General features: G+C 36.3%; 8 protein-coding genes and 1 non-coding gene across 9 annotated transcripts; 5 read left to right on the forward strand and 4 right to left on the reverse strand. All coding sequences in view use genetic code 12, as the record gives it.

The window, feature by feature from the left end:
* Nucleotides 1-909: 909 nt before the first annotated feature.
* On the reverse strand, nucleotides 910-3045 carry LRO1 (phospholipid:diacylglycerol acyltransferase; the record flags this gene model as incomplete). Its single annotated transcript, XM_001526500.2, has 1 exon — nucleotides 910-3045. The coding sequence occupies one exon, from the start codon at nucleotides 3043-3045 to the stop codon at nucleotides 910-912; it is 2136 nt and encodes a 711-aa protein (XP_001526550.2).
* A 1244-nt stretch (nucleotides 3046-4289) lies between these two features.
* PVL30_001350 lies at nucleotides 4290-4362 on the forward strand. The gene has a single exon. It is a non-coding gene; the product is annotated as a tRNA-Ala (tRNA).
* Nucleotides 4363-4773: 411 nt separating this feature from the next.
* On the forward strand, nucleotides 4774-5793 carry HMT1 (Nuclear SAM-dependent mono-and asymmetric methyltransferase; the record flags this gene model as incomplete). Its single annotated transcript, XM_001523322.2, has 1 exon — nucleotides 4774-5793. The coding sequence occupies one exon, from the start codon at nucleotides 4774-4776 to the stop codon at nucleotides 5791-5793; it is 1020 nt and encodes a 339-aa protein (XP_001523372.2).
* A 553-nt stretch (nucleotides 5794-6346) lies between these two features.
* PVL30_001352 (uncharacterized protein) lies at nucleotides 6347-6751 on the forward strand (the record flags this gene model as incomplete). Its single annotated transcript, XM_001526502.2, has 1 exon — nucleotides 6347-6751. One exon carries the CDS (start codon nucleotides 6347-6349, stop codon nucleotides 6749-6751), a length of 405 nt encoding a protein of 134 aa, XP_001526552.2.
* Nucleotides 6752-7002: 251 nt separating this feature from the next.
* On the reverse strand, nucleotides 7003-7953 carry TSC13 (3-oxo-5a-steroid 4- dehydrogenase; the record flags this gene model as incomplete). Its single annotated transcript, XM_001526503.1, has 1 exon — nucleotides 7003-7953. The coding sequence occupies one exon, from the start codon at nucleotides 7951-7953 to the stop codon at nucleotides 7003-7005; it is 951 nt and encodes a 316-aa protein (XP_001526553.1).
* A 982-nt stretch (nucleotides 7954-8935) lies between these two features.
* MBF1 (multiprotein-bridging factor 1) lies at nucleotides 8936-9400 on the forward strand (the record flags this gene model as incomplete). Its single annotated transcript, XM_001523325.2, has 1 exon — nucleotides 8936-9400. The coding sequence occupies one exon, from the start codon at nucleotides 8936-8938 to the stop codon at nucleotides 9398-9400; it is 465 nt and encodes a 154-aa protein (XP_001523375.1).
* Nucleotides 9401-9699: 299 nt separating this feature from the next.
* On the reverse strand, nucleotides 9700-11370 carry PVL30_001355 (uncharacterized protein; the record flags this gene model as incomplete). Its single annotated transcript, XM_001526505.2, has 1 exon — nucleotides 9700-11370. One exon carries the CDS (start codon nucleotides 11368-11370, stop codon nucleotides 9700-9702), a length of 1671 nt encoding a protein of 556 aa, XP_001526555.2.
* Nucleotides 11371-11759: 389 nt separating this feature from the next.
* Nucleotides 11760-13598, forward strand: PVL30_001356 (uncharacterized protein; the record flags this gene model as incomplete). Its single annotated transcript, XM_061119221.1, has 2 exons — nucleotides 11760-11763; nucleotides 11836-13598. The coding sequence occupies 2 exons, from the start codon at nucleotides 11760-11762 to the stop codon at nucleotides 13596-13598; spliced, it is 1767 nt and encodes a 588-aa protein (XP_060975204.1).
* A 547-nt stretch (nucleotides 13599-14145) lies between these two features.
* PVL30_001357 (uncharacterized protein) lies at nucleotides 14146-14457 on the reverse strand (the record flags this gene model as incomplete). Its single annotated transcript, XM_001526508.1, has 1 exon — nucleotides 14146-14457. One exon carries the CDS (start codon nucleotides 14455-14457, stop codon nucleotides 14146-14148), a length of 312 nt encoding a protein of 103 aa, XP_001526558.1.
* Nucleotides 14458-14488: the final 31 nt, after the last annotated feature.

The raw sequence follows: 14488 nt of genomic DNA on the forward strand, positions 1-14488 counted from the left end.
GGGTGTTGGGGAAAAGCGGTTTTATTCCAAACAATAATTTTTCTTCTTTCTAACCACTCACTGCAACAGGGCTTGAGAAAGTTATAAGATCTCCTTCATTGTGCCAACTTATTCTAAAGTCATAACCAATCATGTGCCTTGCATTCCATTCTTTTAGGAATATACATATATATATATATATATATATGTATATATATACATATTCAAGGTATTCTCTATACTTCTTTGATTAGGATGCTCTATGACATAGTGCTCTCATTTTGTACTTGACTTAGAGTCCCTTTTTTTTACTCTTAATCACATCACTCCTAAGAAAATCCATCAATTGCTGCTCTAATTGTGGTATATATGACTTTATAAAACACAATTTTTCTTTATCTATACCCTCCCCCCCCCTAGTATTGCTTTGTTCTGATTACGTATCTTTCCCTCTCTGGTTCACATATCTAATTTCTTTTTGACGTTTATGCATTTCCCTCAACATCTTTGGATGAGAGACAAAGAGGTGCGGGGAAGAGGTGAGGGGAAAGAACTAAAGAGCAGATCTTTGAACTATTGTCTCTTTTATTTTTTATATTTTTTATTTTTTTATTTATTTTATTTTCTTTTCTTTTTTTTAACGATTTTCGGACTTCTTTCCAGTTATGGGATGACCCTTCTCCTCCTTTTTAAATTTTTATATATATTTTATATTTTTTAATTTTTATATATTTTTTGTATTCCTCATTAATCGTCATCGTTTTCAAATCGACTCTCAAAACCTCTCCTTGCTGATGCATTAGAACCTGTAATCTTACAAACCCTTACCCCACCTTTTGCTTTGATATACACACACTCACACATATAGAGAAAATATAGATAATGAAAAACACTTATAGTTATCTAGTTAATATTACTTTATTCATTCTTCTATAAATCCATGTTTTCTACAATTTGTTTCAAATTACTCACGTACCGATTCTTGATCTTATCGCCATGTCCCGAAGCAACAGTCAACACCAACTCATTCAACTCAGCACTCCCCAAAATATCCACATGCTCAGCTGTCTTGGCTCCTCCTCGTAAATCAAATCTATCCGGCTCATGCTTAATCTCAACTACAGTAACATCAACATTCCCCGGATTATACCTCGATTTGCTACCCTTTTGCCACTCATGACACATAACATGCGTCAATAAAGAAACAGTACCATCACCATCACCCAAAGCAACTCCATCAGCAGACTCACTATCAATAACAGCATCCAACTTGACCGACTTTTTATCCGCTGGAACATACTTGTACGCACGCTCTGTAGGATTACCAACACCATAAAAACAATACAACTTGAGATTTGGCGCATTCGGTAAAGATGCCTCCAACGGATTAACCCACTTCAGCGGATCCTGATTATTAGCTGACAATTGCGACGCAGTCTTTGCAACACCATGACTATAATTCTCCTCTACCCTTTTGGAATACCAACCGGGCGCATCCTTCAAAAGCTTTTGTAAACTCTGCGCAATAGTAAACTCCTCAACTGTACCATCCTCTTGCTTATACTTCATAAACGACCCAAAACTACTGCCCGATTTGGAAGCACCTTCAGTTATAGCACCACTGGCACCATCAGTTATATTCGTCTCCAATGTGTTTACAGGATCATCAGGTGCATACGTCAAGTTACCCCAAATCACATCTCCACCCTTGGGGAACATACTGGCAACACCACCAAACGTCCTCAACATATCCACTCTCTCCCTCCTACTAAAAAATTGCTCTAACCCATAAACAGCCAAAGCATTCAACTGCACAGTATCCTTCATCTCCCCCGAAAGCAATGCAGGTATCGTTTTCGGTGTTCCCAACATAGACCCACTAATATCAATCACCGCCTCAATATACGTATTAACCCATTTGGAACCACCATTGCCAAAATGCTCTCCTTTGGCCTCAACCCATTTCAAAAAAAAGAAAATCACTTGCGACCCCATCGAATGGCCCACCAACACAGACTTTTGTCCAGTCATCTTTTTGGTCATCTCAATCTGACTCTTTAATTTGCTAAAATATCCATCCCTCTTCTCCAAATCGATATATGTCAACCGCCAATCGTATGCAGCACTAATCATATTATCGGGACTATACCCAATCACTGCCAAATTCTGCAAGATCTTGTTCCAGATCCAATAGCCCGCCAAGAAGAAATCTGCAGCTTCAAAACCCTGTGCGGCTCGCACTTTTATATCTGGCGGATCTAGTCCCGTTTCTTCATCCAACATGATGTTTTTTAACCAACATGCCTTATCAAGAACCATAGTCCTCAACATGAAGAAAGATCCCCATAACCTCTTTCTAAAGTATCCAATCGATGGACAATCCCCCGTAGTCGTAGTACCCCACGATTCCAACCCTGTTGAAATCACACCAGGAACCATAACAACATTGTACTTGGCAGTATAGTTCTGCAGCGCTTTAAGTCTCTGGCCAACGCTAAACGAATCGGCTGAACCATGCAATTTAGTTTCGGCGTCTGCATCCTGCAAAAAGGATTGAAGTCCATTGGGCAATATCTCCTTCCAATTCGTCCAGTCCTCAAACATATTATTCAATTGATCAAAATTAACTAGATTATCGAGGTCGGCAGGAAAGGTTCCCTTGCTTGTGGTGAAAAATACAGTAATAACAAGACCTAATAATGCGCCTAGTATAAACATCACCCTACGCGATTCACGAATCTTTTTCAGTTTCTTGCTCTTTACATTGTTGTGGTTGTGTGTCGAATGACTCTCTTTGTTATATTTATTATCTTGTTTTTCTTCTCCTTCTTTGTCTTCGTCACCTTTTTCTTTCTTTTCCTTTGTAGTTATTGAATGGGTTTTGCCATTGGATGTTTTTACATCGTCATCGTTATCGCCATTGATATCGCCACTACTTTTGTTTTTGTTGTTGTTTTTGTTGTTGTTTTGATGGTGGTTGTTGTTGTTATCGGGCAACGCTGTAGTGGTGCTAGAGTCGTTCCTAGCTTTTGACTGACCCGAAGCTTTTCTCTTTTTCACTGTCATAACAGGACAAACTAAGTTTTGGGTGGAAAAGTGTGGATGTAGGAGAAAAGTGTAAAGATGAATTAAAGGAAAAAGGATCGAGAAGAAGAGAAAAAGAGGAAGAAGAAGAAGAAAAAAAAACAATAAACAGATTATACGTTATGGTTATCAATATTTTTATGTTTTCTTTTTCTTGGAAGTACTCGCCGGATAAAAGTTTCTAGAACACACAACAATAATTGAAAGAAGAAGAAGAAGAAGAAAAAGAAGAAGAGAATGAGAAGCAGACAAAGCACGACACCATAAACCCAATAAAGTAAAAAGTGAAAAAGAAAGAAAGCACCAAAACCAAAACCAAAATAGTACAAAGTACAAAGTTAATTGAAACTGAAATTGAAGCTGAAGCTGAAAACAAATGTTCTTAAGACACTATGAATACAATTATCTATATTTCTTTCAAAAAATCTATTCTGTACCAAGATTTAGCAAAAAAACGAAAAATATAGAAGGCTAACATACCTCACAATGGTTTAGTTGATCAAGTTTGTGTTGATGTAATTAGTATGGCCCTATCTGTTTTGTTCTGTTTTGTTTTTGGTATTTGTTCTAACTTGGAAAAGATTTAACTCATCATATGCAAATATTAACTCTTCATTTTTTTCTAGAACACTTTACACTGTGGAAAACAAGGAAGAAGAAAAAAAATAAAAATTAAAAATAAAAATAAAAATAAAAATAAAAAAGGAAAATCCGCTCCTCTCTTTATTTTGTCACAAGCTATCACCATCAACTACAGAAATTTGATTGACAACAGAAACCAAACATCTTGGTAAATGGTTCAATCCTCTTAATGAATGAATGAAAGTTGGAATAGACGCTTTATTATCAAAGCAGGCATTTATTAACCAAATGAAAGTGTAAAGTGTTTGTAATTTAAGGTCAACAAAACATCTTCCTTCTTTTTAAATCAAAATTTGTAGAGAAATTGATGCAAAATTAAATGCAAATGAAAAAAAAGAAAAGAAATTGCAAAGGTTGAGTTTTGGTTTCCCATCGTTTATAGCTAAGAGTTTGTGAGTGTTAGCATAAGTTACTGTATAAGAGTTAAAGCTCACTTTGATACATACATATATTTATATAAATATGTACATCATAAAATTGAAAAGACTATAGCTCCAAATAAAAGCATCAACCTAAAAGAGTACATATCTAGCTATTGTACTTACTTGACTGTATAAACATAGCGTTACATCATTCAACAATTCGGGCGTGTAGCTCAGTTGGCAGAGCGTTTCCTTAGCATGGAAAAGGTCTTGAGTTCGATTCTTAACTCGTCCAGAATTTTATTTTTTTTCGTGCCACCTGATTCCACCATCAGGTGCTCGCAATAATTTTTTTTCGCCCCCCCTCCTTTTATTTTTTCATTATGGCTCGTACTTGAACATGTGCCCACAATTCATATTGATTTGTTTTCTCGTCCTAAGATTATATCTCCGCGCATCGCATACTCTGTTTATTTCTTTTTTTTTCTTTTTCTTTTTTTTTTTTTTCTGCATTTTTTTTTGAATTATATTTAACGGACCATCTACTTCTGGGAAAATATATACACATCGATCCATCAACTTTTGTTTTTGTTTTTGTTTTTGTTTTTGCTTTTGCTGTTGTTGTTGAAATCTTTTTTTTTTCTTCTTCTTCATTCTTTTCACCACTTTAGTTTCTTAGTATCTTTATAATATCCATACTATCATCATGTCAGAATCAGCTACAGACAAGACCCAGCTCAATGCTTATGAGCAGCATTACTTTTCCTCATACGATCATTTCGGTATCCATGAAGAAATGTTGAAGGATACTTCGCGAACACTCAGTTACAGAAACGCCATGTATCGTAACAAAGATGCTTTTAAAGGAAAAGTTGTATTGGATGTCGGATGTGGTACAGGTATTCTTTCCATGTTTGCTGTGAAAGCTGGAGCAAAACACGTTTATGCAGTGGACATGTCGTCAATTATTGGAAGAGCAAAAGAAATTGTGGAATTGAATGGTTTTAGTGACAAGATCACTTTGTTGCAAGGAAAGTTGGAAGACATCAAATTGCCAGTGGATTCCGTCGATATAATCATTTCAGAATGGATGGGATATTTCTTGCTCTACGAGTCAATGTTGGACACTGTGTTGTATGCTAGAGACAGGTATCTTGTTCCAGGTGGATTAATCTTACCCGACAAATGCCAGATGTATATCGCTGGTATCGAAGATGGACAATACAAGGAGGAAAAAATACACTATTGGGAAGACGTTTACGGATTCGACTATTCGCCGTTTATCAAAACTGCAATGGAAGAGCCATTGGTCGATACTGTGAACAACCAAGCATTGGTCACAAAGAGTTTTAAATTTTTCGAATTTGACATCAACACAGTGAAAAAAGAGGAGTTGTCCTTTTCAAAAACCTTTGAATTGGAAGCTTTGGCTAATGAACAGTGCCATGCATATATTGTTTACTGGGATGCCATTTTCCCCGGAAAGGAAAAAGTCATTTTGCCAACTGGACCTATGAATCAATACACTCACTGGAAACAAACTGTATTCTATATGGACCAAGTATTGGATTTGAAAACTGGCGACAAAATTAAAGGTTCAATCACTGCAAAGCCAAGTACCGTTAACCCTAGAGAATATGACATTGACCTTGAGTGGGACTTGAAGACCGCAGAAAACGACGCTAGCAGGGAACAAAAAGGGCAATACAAGTACTTTCTTCGTTAAAACATTTTTTTTTCAAATATAAGTAGAGTTAGACCTGGAAATTGAAGTAAAGTTCAGTAAATTTAAAATTCAACAAAACAAAAGAAGAAGAGTCAATCTTCATTTTTCTTTTTCTTCTTTTCCTTTTTCTTTTCCTTTTTTCATATTCTTCTTGTTGTTATACAGCCCCCAAACACCCATTAAGTTCGCACAAGAGCTTGAGCGCGTTTGCGAGTCAGCACGCCCAGCACACACACACGAGAATACTACTTTTTTTTGATTATTTATTTTTTTATTTTATTTTATTTTATTTAATATTTTTGCTATCATCTTCATGACATTAACATATTACTCTCGTATCTCTTATGAATTTTCTGATGGCAATCATTGCTCAATATCCTCTTCATTCACACCGCCCTCCCACTATAAAATATATTCCACCTACTCTTTTGTACTTTTTCTTCTCCCCTCTTCAATTAGGTTCATGATCAGACCTTTTTTCAATCTTCACCAACCTCGTTTTACCCAAATTGCCAAAACTTCAAGGTCTTTTTTCACTACATATACCAGAGCCATGTCAAAGAAAAGTGATAGCGAATGGAGAGCCATACTCTCACCAGAACAATTCAAAGTGCTACGTGAAAAGGGTACCGAGGCACCATACGTTGGCAAGTATACAAACACTCCAGCCTCAGAAAAAGGTGTTTACGAATGTGCTGCATGTCTGCTGCCATTGTACAAGGCCAACACCAAATTTCATTCCAATTGTGGTTGGCCTGCTTTTTACGAAGCCATCCCCGATGCTTTAAGAGTTATTCGTGATACCAGTCATGGAATGGTTAGAGAAGAAATCGTTTGCAATAACTGTGATTCCCACTTGGGCCACATCTTCAAAGGTGAAGGATACAAGACACCAACAGATGAGAGACATTGTGTAAACAGCATCTCATTAAAATTGAACCCTGATGAAACTATATAGCAATAACACGACTAATCACGATGTACTGAATTTATTCATTTTTTGTAAAAAAAAAAAATTGTATTTATTTATTTTTCATTTTGCAAATTCAATTCTATATCCAATTCCATTTTTACTATTATCCACTTTTCGGATATAAAAAGGTCCATTTCACAACCACAGACTGTCTTGCCTTCAATCATTTGTACTTTGAAGCCTGCAAACACCAATCTCTCTGCGTGTTCCAGCACTTTTTTACTTTTCATTTGACTTTAAATGACAAAGGGCACAAATATTTTTCTCTTCAACTTTTTGTAGTCATCGCCAAAAGTCTTTAAATATCTCCTGTGCTTCTTCACAGCCCAGAGCCACATTTGACCAGTACTAACGAAAAAAAAGATCCAGGCAGACCAGTTTCCTACAAGCAAAGCATAGGCCAACCAAGATAATGATTCAAAAAAGTAGTTAGGACACGAGACCCAATTGAATCCATATCCATAAGGAATAACGTATTTCTTTGCATCTTCGTTTCTCAATCTGCTCAAGATAAGGTGGGTCTTTAAGTTTGATAATTCCGCAAAAGCCCACAAAGCCACAAGCGCGTAATTGGCCCAAGTTGGCAACTCGTTGACGTGGAAAATGAATCCCAAAAGGCCACTATAACGTGTGGTTGGTGCATACACAAAGTATGCCAAATTGAAACCCGATAAGATCCAGTAGTGGGTTGAGTTTTTGAAAATGTTAAACAATGGCATTGTGGCATTGGAAAATTTGTGAACATACAAGGTCTCATATTCACGTTTGGCAAAATGCAACAAGACAATTGCATAAGCCAAGACTTGAGCCTGTGTATGCTTGAATGGCACGGCAACATTGTACAAGGATTGAACAAAAAAGAATAGTGGATGGAAGATGAATGGTCCAAAGTATTCAACTAAAAACACGGTTCTCCATGAAATTTGAGGACCCAAGTCCTTCACGTACAATTGAATTTTCTCGTTGCCCTTGGGAATACCATTCTGAGCAAAGGTTTGATGAGCAACAAGCGGAATCTGTTTACCGTTTGTCTCATCAAGTCTCGTGAGTCTTAATCTATGCTTGGACATTTTGTTGTCTTGACTAAGCTCCTCAATGAGTTCATCCACAAGCGAGTCTGTGGTCAATTCATTGGACGAGTATGATTTTATCGATCTTGATCGAGATTTGACCTCAATTGATGTCATGTTGGAACCACTGTAGATTTATATATATATGTATGTATGTGAGTGAGTGAGTGAGTGAGTGAGTGAGTGAGTGTGTGTCGGTGGTGTTAGTAGATGAAGTATTCGCGGTAGTTATATTTGTGTTGACCTAAAATGTTTGCAAAGAGTGCTCAAGAGATATAAGGGACATTCGGAGGTTATCGAGTGTAAATTGTATTTTTGCAAGAGAGTAAAAGAGCAAAAGAAAAAGAGCAAAAGCAAGAGTAAGAGAAATAACGCTACCAAGTTACAGTGAACGTGGTTTTATTCTCACTCTATATTCTTCATTTTATTTGGTAGTGTTAAAAACTAAGAATCATAGTCATAATCATTCACAAATTGAGTGTCAATAAAAATGGTTAACAAAAAAAACCCTGAGCACCAAACTAAACAGGATTAAAGTACAAGTACATCTACATATATATTTGTTCCACTCCAGTTATGCAAAAAAACCCCAACCCTTAATAGAAAAAAAAATGGAAAAGAAAAAGCAAAACAAGTGCGGGTTTATTTCTCATTTAGCAAGTAACTTTTAGTACCAACATTATCTAGACATCATTGACAGTATTTGGGTCGTGTGCGGTTTTCTTTGTGGAGTGTGGCGACTTTACTTACTCTCTGTTGTATGAAATTTTTGGTTTTTTTTTTTAATTTTTTTTTTTCGAACTCATTCTCATTCTCATTCTCATACTCAGTCTCTGTCTCTGTCGATTTGCCTCTTTTTTGCTTTCCCAACCTCTACTCAAAATTTTTGAGTCAAAAGTTGCCAAAAAATCGTGATCACTCGATTTAGACCAAACTCAAGTTTTACGCAAATATTATTATAAATATACACTTGTGATATATATATATATATATTTCTTCTTCTTTACGCTTTTTTTTTGTTTGGTTCAACACATATACATCTAACAAATACTAAAGCGTACCCTCCAACGAATTAAAGAAACACAGAATAAACAAAATCATGTCAGGTTCAAACTCAGATTGGGATTCAGTTACCATTATTGGTCAAAAAGCTAGAATTGGTGGTGGTGGTCCAAGAGAACATGTTGCCAAGACTCAATCTCAATTAAACGCAGCAAGAAGACAAGGTCTTGTTGTTGGAACAGAGAAGAAGTACGGTTCATCAAATGTAAAGTCAAACCCAGAAGGTCAAAGATTGACCAAACTAGATGCTACAGATGACGTTGTGGCAGTGAAGAAGGTTGACGTGAATGTTGGTAAAGCCATTTCGAAAGCTAGACAGGAGAAGAAGTTCACACAAAAGGATTTGGCTACGAAAGTCAATGAGAAGCCAAATGTTATAAACGATTATGAAGCAGGCAGAGCTATCCCTAATCAACAAGTTTTGGGTAAACTAGAACGAGCTTTGGGAGTTAAATTGAGAGGAAAGAATATTGGAGAGCCTTTGTTTGCAAAGAAATCATAAATAACGCAAAAAAGAGTGAATAAACAATTAGTATAATGGATAATTATTTCCACTTTGTACAGTGATCCTCTTGTACTTTTTAATTTTCGTTTTCGTATTCGTTTTCTTTCTTTTCTTTTTCTAATTACTTTTCAGTTGCATTTTATTCAACGATTAAAATCCAGCGTTTATTCATTCATTCATCCTATTCTAGTCTATATTTGTCTTTCTCTTCTTTTCGATTGTCAAAACGTCATTTTGTCCTAATTAAATCTCCCTCACAGCTGTCTTTAATGCTTTAGAATGATATTGATACTAAATCACAGCATGGTCTTTGGCTGTTCATAGTTTGTTCGACAAACAGCTTTTAACAAATTTGCTGTTTTTACAACATTGTGCTTTCTTCGCACTGGCACAGCTTTAGACTCTAAGCCCAACGGCAGCGTCACACCATGTAGAGCTCTGAAAATCTGCTTCTGTATTTTACCATTTTCAACTTGCAGAACAAGTTCTGTTGCCTTATCCATTTGGTATCCTGTATGATAAAGTTTGTCAGCTAGTGGCTGGGCTTGCATTAAATCAGTTTTTGTTTGGTTGTAATTGTCCTCAATCACTTTAAAATCAGCATTGAGACCATCGACGGCTTGGCTGCTCAACCCGTTGATTCTATTCATGTAGTCGTCCCTGTCCTTTGCTCTGAAAATCAATTTTTCAATGGGGGCAATACTCTGTTTATAAGCACTCTCCCAATCAATTAACTGTTTTTCAAGGTTTTGCAAAGATTTGGAGTAATACTTGATGTTTTCAAGATTTGCCTTATTCTTCGGATTGGGCAAGAGCACTGCATCTTCCCCAGAGTCAGAATTCTGACCTACAGTCCTCCAACCAGTCGAGAGAGTACCGTCTATAAGCAGCTGTATCAACTCCTCCTTAATCGTTTTGCCAATCTCATGTATAGTGCTCTCCTCTGAATTTTTAGCATAATGCAGGTTCTTGAAATCTTTTACATTCTTATCGAGTTGTGCCTTGAGGTTCCATATTAGCAATTGCCTCAATTTGTCGTCCTCTGAAACTGTTTGGTCTAGTAGCTTATGATAATTAGACAGCGGTATATCCAGATGCATCTCACCGGCAAAACCTATAGAGCTTAACCTTTTCCCTCGGTATGCACCGGACAATTTCCTCCCAGTTCCCAGTAGTTGCGATGAACTCAATTCATCAACAAATAAATTGCCTTTCAAAGGAGAACGCAACTTATCACTTGAAGAGCTTTGTCGCGGCCGTGAATTATTTTTCGTTTTCGTTTTCGTCCTTGGTTTTGTATTTGTATTTGTATTTGTATTTGTATTTGCTGTTGCTGATTGCTTTGTCGTTGAAGTCTTTTGTTTGGTGGGTTTTGAATCTTGATTTAATTTTGGCTTTGGCTTTGGCTTTGACTTTGACTGTGGTGGTGCAAGTACAGGCTCTTCAGCGCTTACCTTCCCCTTTGCTTTAGTCTTTGCATTGGTGTTTGATTTTGTCACAGGTTTTGGTAGACTAAACACATTATCCGAAGAGTAAGAATCAGCATCTGACGGGTCATCTGAAGGTGGAGTTTCCAATTCGTCTGGTAAGATCTTGTTAGGTATATTGTTCAACTTCCTTTTCTTCCTTTTTCGAGAAGACAAAGTACCAGACAAAGGACGAGGTGACAGCGTTGCATCTCTTGAACTTTGAAAATCTTCTCCTTCTTCTTCTTCTTCTTCTTCAAATTCAAATTGACTAATTTGACGCACAGGTTTTGACTTTTTGCTCAAGGAAGGTTGATCTCTAACCAGCTCTTGCAGATTGTTTGAATTGTATAAAGATGAAAGGAAATTGCCTCTGTCTTTAGAAAGTAAACTTGTGGTTGGCAGCGATTTTCTTGAATCAACATTTTCCTTTTCAATATTGTTCAATCGTTTGTTCTTACCTCGCGTAAGTTTTGGGTTTTGCTTACCACTTGAACTCATTTTTCTTGAACTGTGTTTTATCTATTTGGAAAATGATTGATAAACGAAAGGTAAACAACTAGTTTAGTTAATTAAATTAATTGGACAGATAGTACTTGTCGTCTTACAACGACTATTATTTTATATTATTTACTTATTTATTTATTTATTTTATATAGCTTCGTGATGAATAAGTGTGTAAATGAAGTTGTGTCTGTTTGAGTGTGCTTGTGGAAAGGTTACAGTCCAAAAGTAGGTTTTGCGCTTCTATATTTCTTTTTTTCCATATTATTTTTTTTTTAAATTTTCTCGATACAATTAATTCCGAAGGATCGTTTGTTTTGGTTTTGTTTTGATTTTGTGATCTCCACATCTTCACGAAATTGAAAAGCACGCACATAATATTATTAATGGGTTTGCTGGTGACCTTTTTTGTTGCTATTCGTGTTCATGTTCATCTTCTTGCAATGGCAGAATTCACAACAGGCATATCACCATGCCATAATTATGTTTACCAGCTCAATCAAGGAACTGGTGATTTGCTGATAAATGTGTTTGATGTTTCAACGAAATCATTGGTCAGTACTTTCAAGCTAAATCGAATTCTAAGACGGTATCGGATACGCGTTGAGAATCCTAGATATATCAAAGTTAAACAAATTGAATGGGATGAAACTGGAAAAAGAAACGAAACCTTTGTAAATGACAATAATAGTGGTGCTGGAACTGGGAATAATAACAAAAGCAATGGCAGAAAATGCCAACGAATTGCCGTGCTTGTTGACTCTTCCTCTGCAGTTTTGGTGTTGAATATTAAAGACGAATTTGATCAACCTATTATAATCAGACAGAATCCACTTGAGGGAATAGACCACTTTGCCTGGATTCCAACACCGCCAAAAACTAAACAAACAGCGATAACGGAGCCCAATTATATTGATAGACCATCTTCCCAGATTGTTGTATTTGCAAAACACAACCTATATGCTAAAGTATACTCGCTTCTTTTTTCACGACCCCAGCATACTATTTTCAAACCTTTACTTATTACCAATACTAGCACCAGCTATAGCACCAGCACTAGTGTCAACAACAAACACAACAATAGCAGCAGCGGCAGCAACAACAATACCACTCATTTAAAAATACTCAGCACTCTTAACAATTATTTTTGGTATATTATCGCAGACTCACTCCAATTCAATTCGCCGCGAAGAATGTACAAATTTTACAATGATGGAACTCTAAGTACGTTGGTTTCAAAAGGAAAGCTCTCCATTTTCAGTGTTGATGAAGCTGTGATTCAACCTTCGCCAAGCGGGACTTGGCTTGTTATCATAGACGAAAGTGAGCAGGTATTCGGGTACAACATGAAGTTATATGGGTTGCAAGGTAATACTGAAGGAGATAATGGAATGATGAAACCCATCTTGGATGTTAATTGGAGCGAGAGTGAGAATGCGGATAGTAGCAATCACGAGAGGGAGGAGAAATTAGCCATGTTAAAAAGATACAGGGATAAGTTTCAAATTAGTTGGGCCGAGCTAGATGGCGAAGAAATAATGTTGGTTTACAATTTATTCTCTGACGATGCAGTGGAGATACAGATTATACCAGTTGTTTTACTCAAAATTGCCAAGCAACATAATTTGAAATTAATTGATATCCGAGGGTGGGCTGAGATAAATGGCAGAATTGTGGCCTATAACCATACAAAATTACCTGGTAAATTAGCTATCAAAATGTTCAAGGTAGTGGGCAATACGGTTTTCATTGTGACCAACAATACTTTTTGCTTTGTATTTTCTTTATTGAAGGATGAGACTGCATTTGATTACGACTTGCAATTTATCACAATGATTAAGACTTCTCTGTCCATCAAAACCATTGAGAAACTGAGCAACAATGATTTTTATATTTTGGCAACAACGAATCTGATAATCAGACTCAATCACAGCCATGATGGCAGCAGTGATGTTCTTAGTGATGGCGAGTTTAAAATTGTTAAGTTTACTCCATCTGTATTGGAAAAGGTTCAGCTTTTATCTGATAGGCGTTTATTTCTTGCATACTCAAGCACCAAGAATCAAAGACAAACTGAAAAAAACCCGATAAACCAAGATAAGAGCTGGGAGGTTATCGAATTATTTGAAACTGTCACAGACAAATCTTATAAATTAAGGTCACAACCAATGCAGGATGAGATAACCGATACATTTCACATGCGCAAACGACAAAGAGTTCGGTAAAGTCCAGTCAAATTCGACTAAAGTTGAATTTTACTTTCTTCTTTCTCCTGTTTTTTCTTTCCTTCAATTTTTTTTTTTGAGGTTCTGTTTTTTCTTTTGTATTGCAACTAAATAATAAATTGAAACATGATCTTTTAAACTTTATACACGTGAACTAAATAACAGGCATCATTGGTCATTCACTTGAAGAGTGAACCAAAAAAATAAATAAATAAATAAATAAAAAACAACAAAACCAACAAGAGTATGAATAGTTTGTAGCAGACTAATCAAACCTTCTTATTAAAATATTCTCTGAAATCCTCTTTCCAGTTCCATACCTTACACTTCCTCCATTGCACGTTTCATCCTCCACAGGTAACATTATTGTTTTATTATTTATTTTAATTTTTTTTTTAAGTCAAAGTAAAGATTAACTCAACATGCCAATGTGCATTCCTTATGCCCTGTTCTTAACATATTTGAATTTCGCTTTCTTATACTTTTTCTCTTGCAAGCTTCCTTCGAAATGATTTAAGAATGTCATCTCCTTAACATTTGCATCAACTTATGAAGATTTCTTTTTTGGAGCACCTTTGTTTCTTCTCTTTCTATCAGCAACATACCATTGTCTATGTTGCTCTCTAGGGTCAACCAACTTCAATTCAGGAAACCATTTCTTGAAGTCCTTGAATGTCGGCACAGCATTGTTATCACCATAGTACTTGACTACTTGTGGACCTCTCAAAGGTTTTCTCAAAACTTTTGCTGGGTTTCTCTTACCCGTGGGGTTCCAGAATTGATCAAAAATCTCGAAACTCAACCTTTTGGCTTGCTGAAGACGTTCTTTTGAAGGAAGCGATCTTATTACTGACGACATAATGTGCGATGTATTTGCTACAGCAAAGCTT

Source organism: Lodderomyces elongisporus, chromosome 2, assembly GCF_030384665.1.
Source record: "Lodderomyces elongisporus chromosome 2, complete sequence".
Taxonomy (NCBI): Eukaryota; Fungi; Ascomycota; class Pichiomycetes; order Serinales; family Debaryomycetaceae; genus Lodderomyces; species Lodderomyces elongisporus.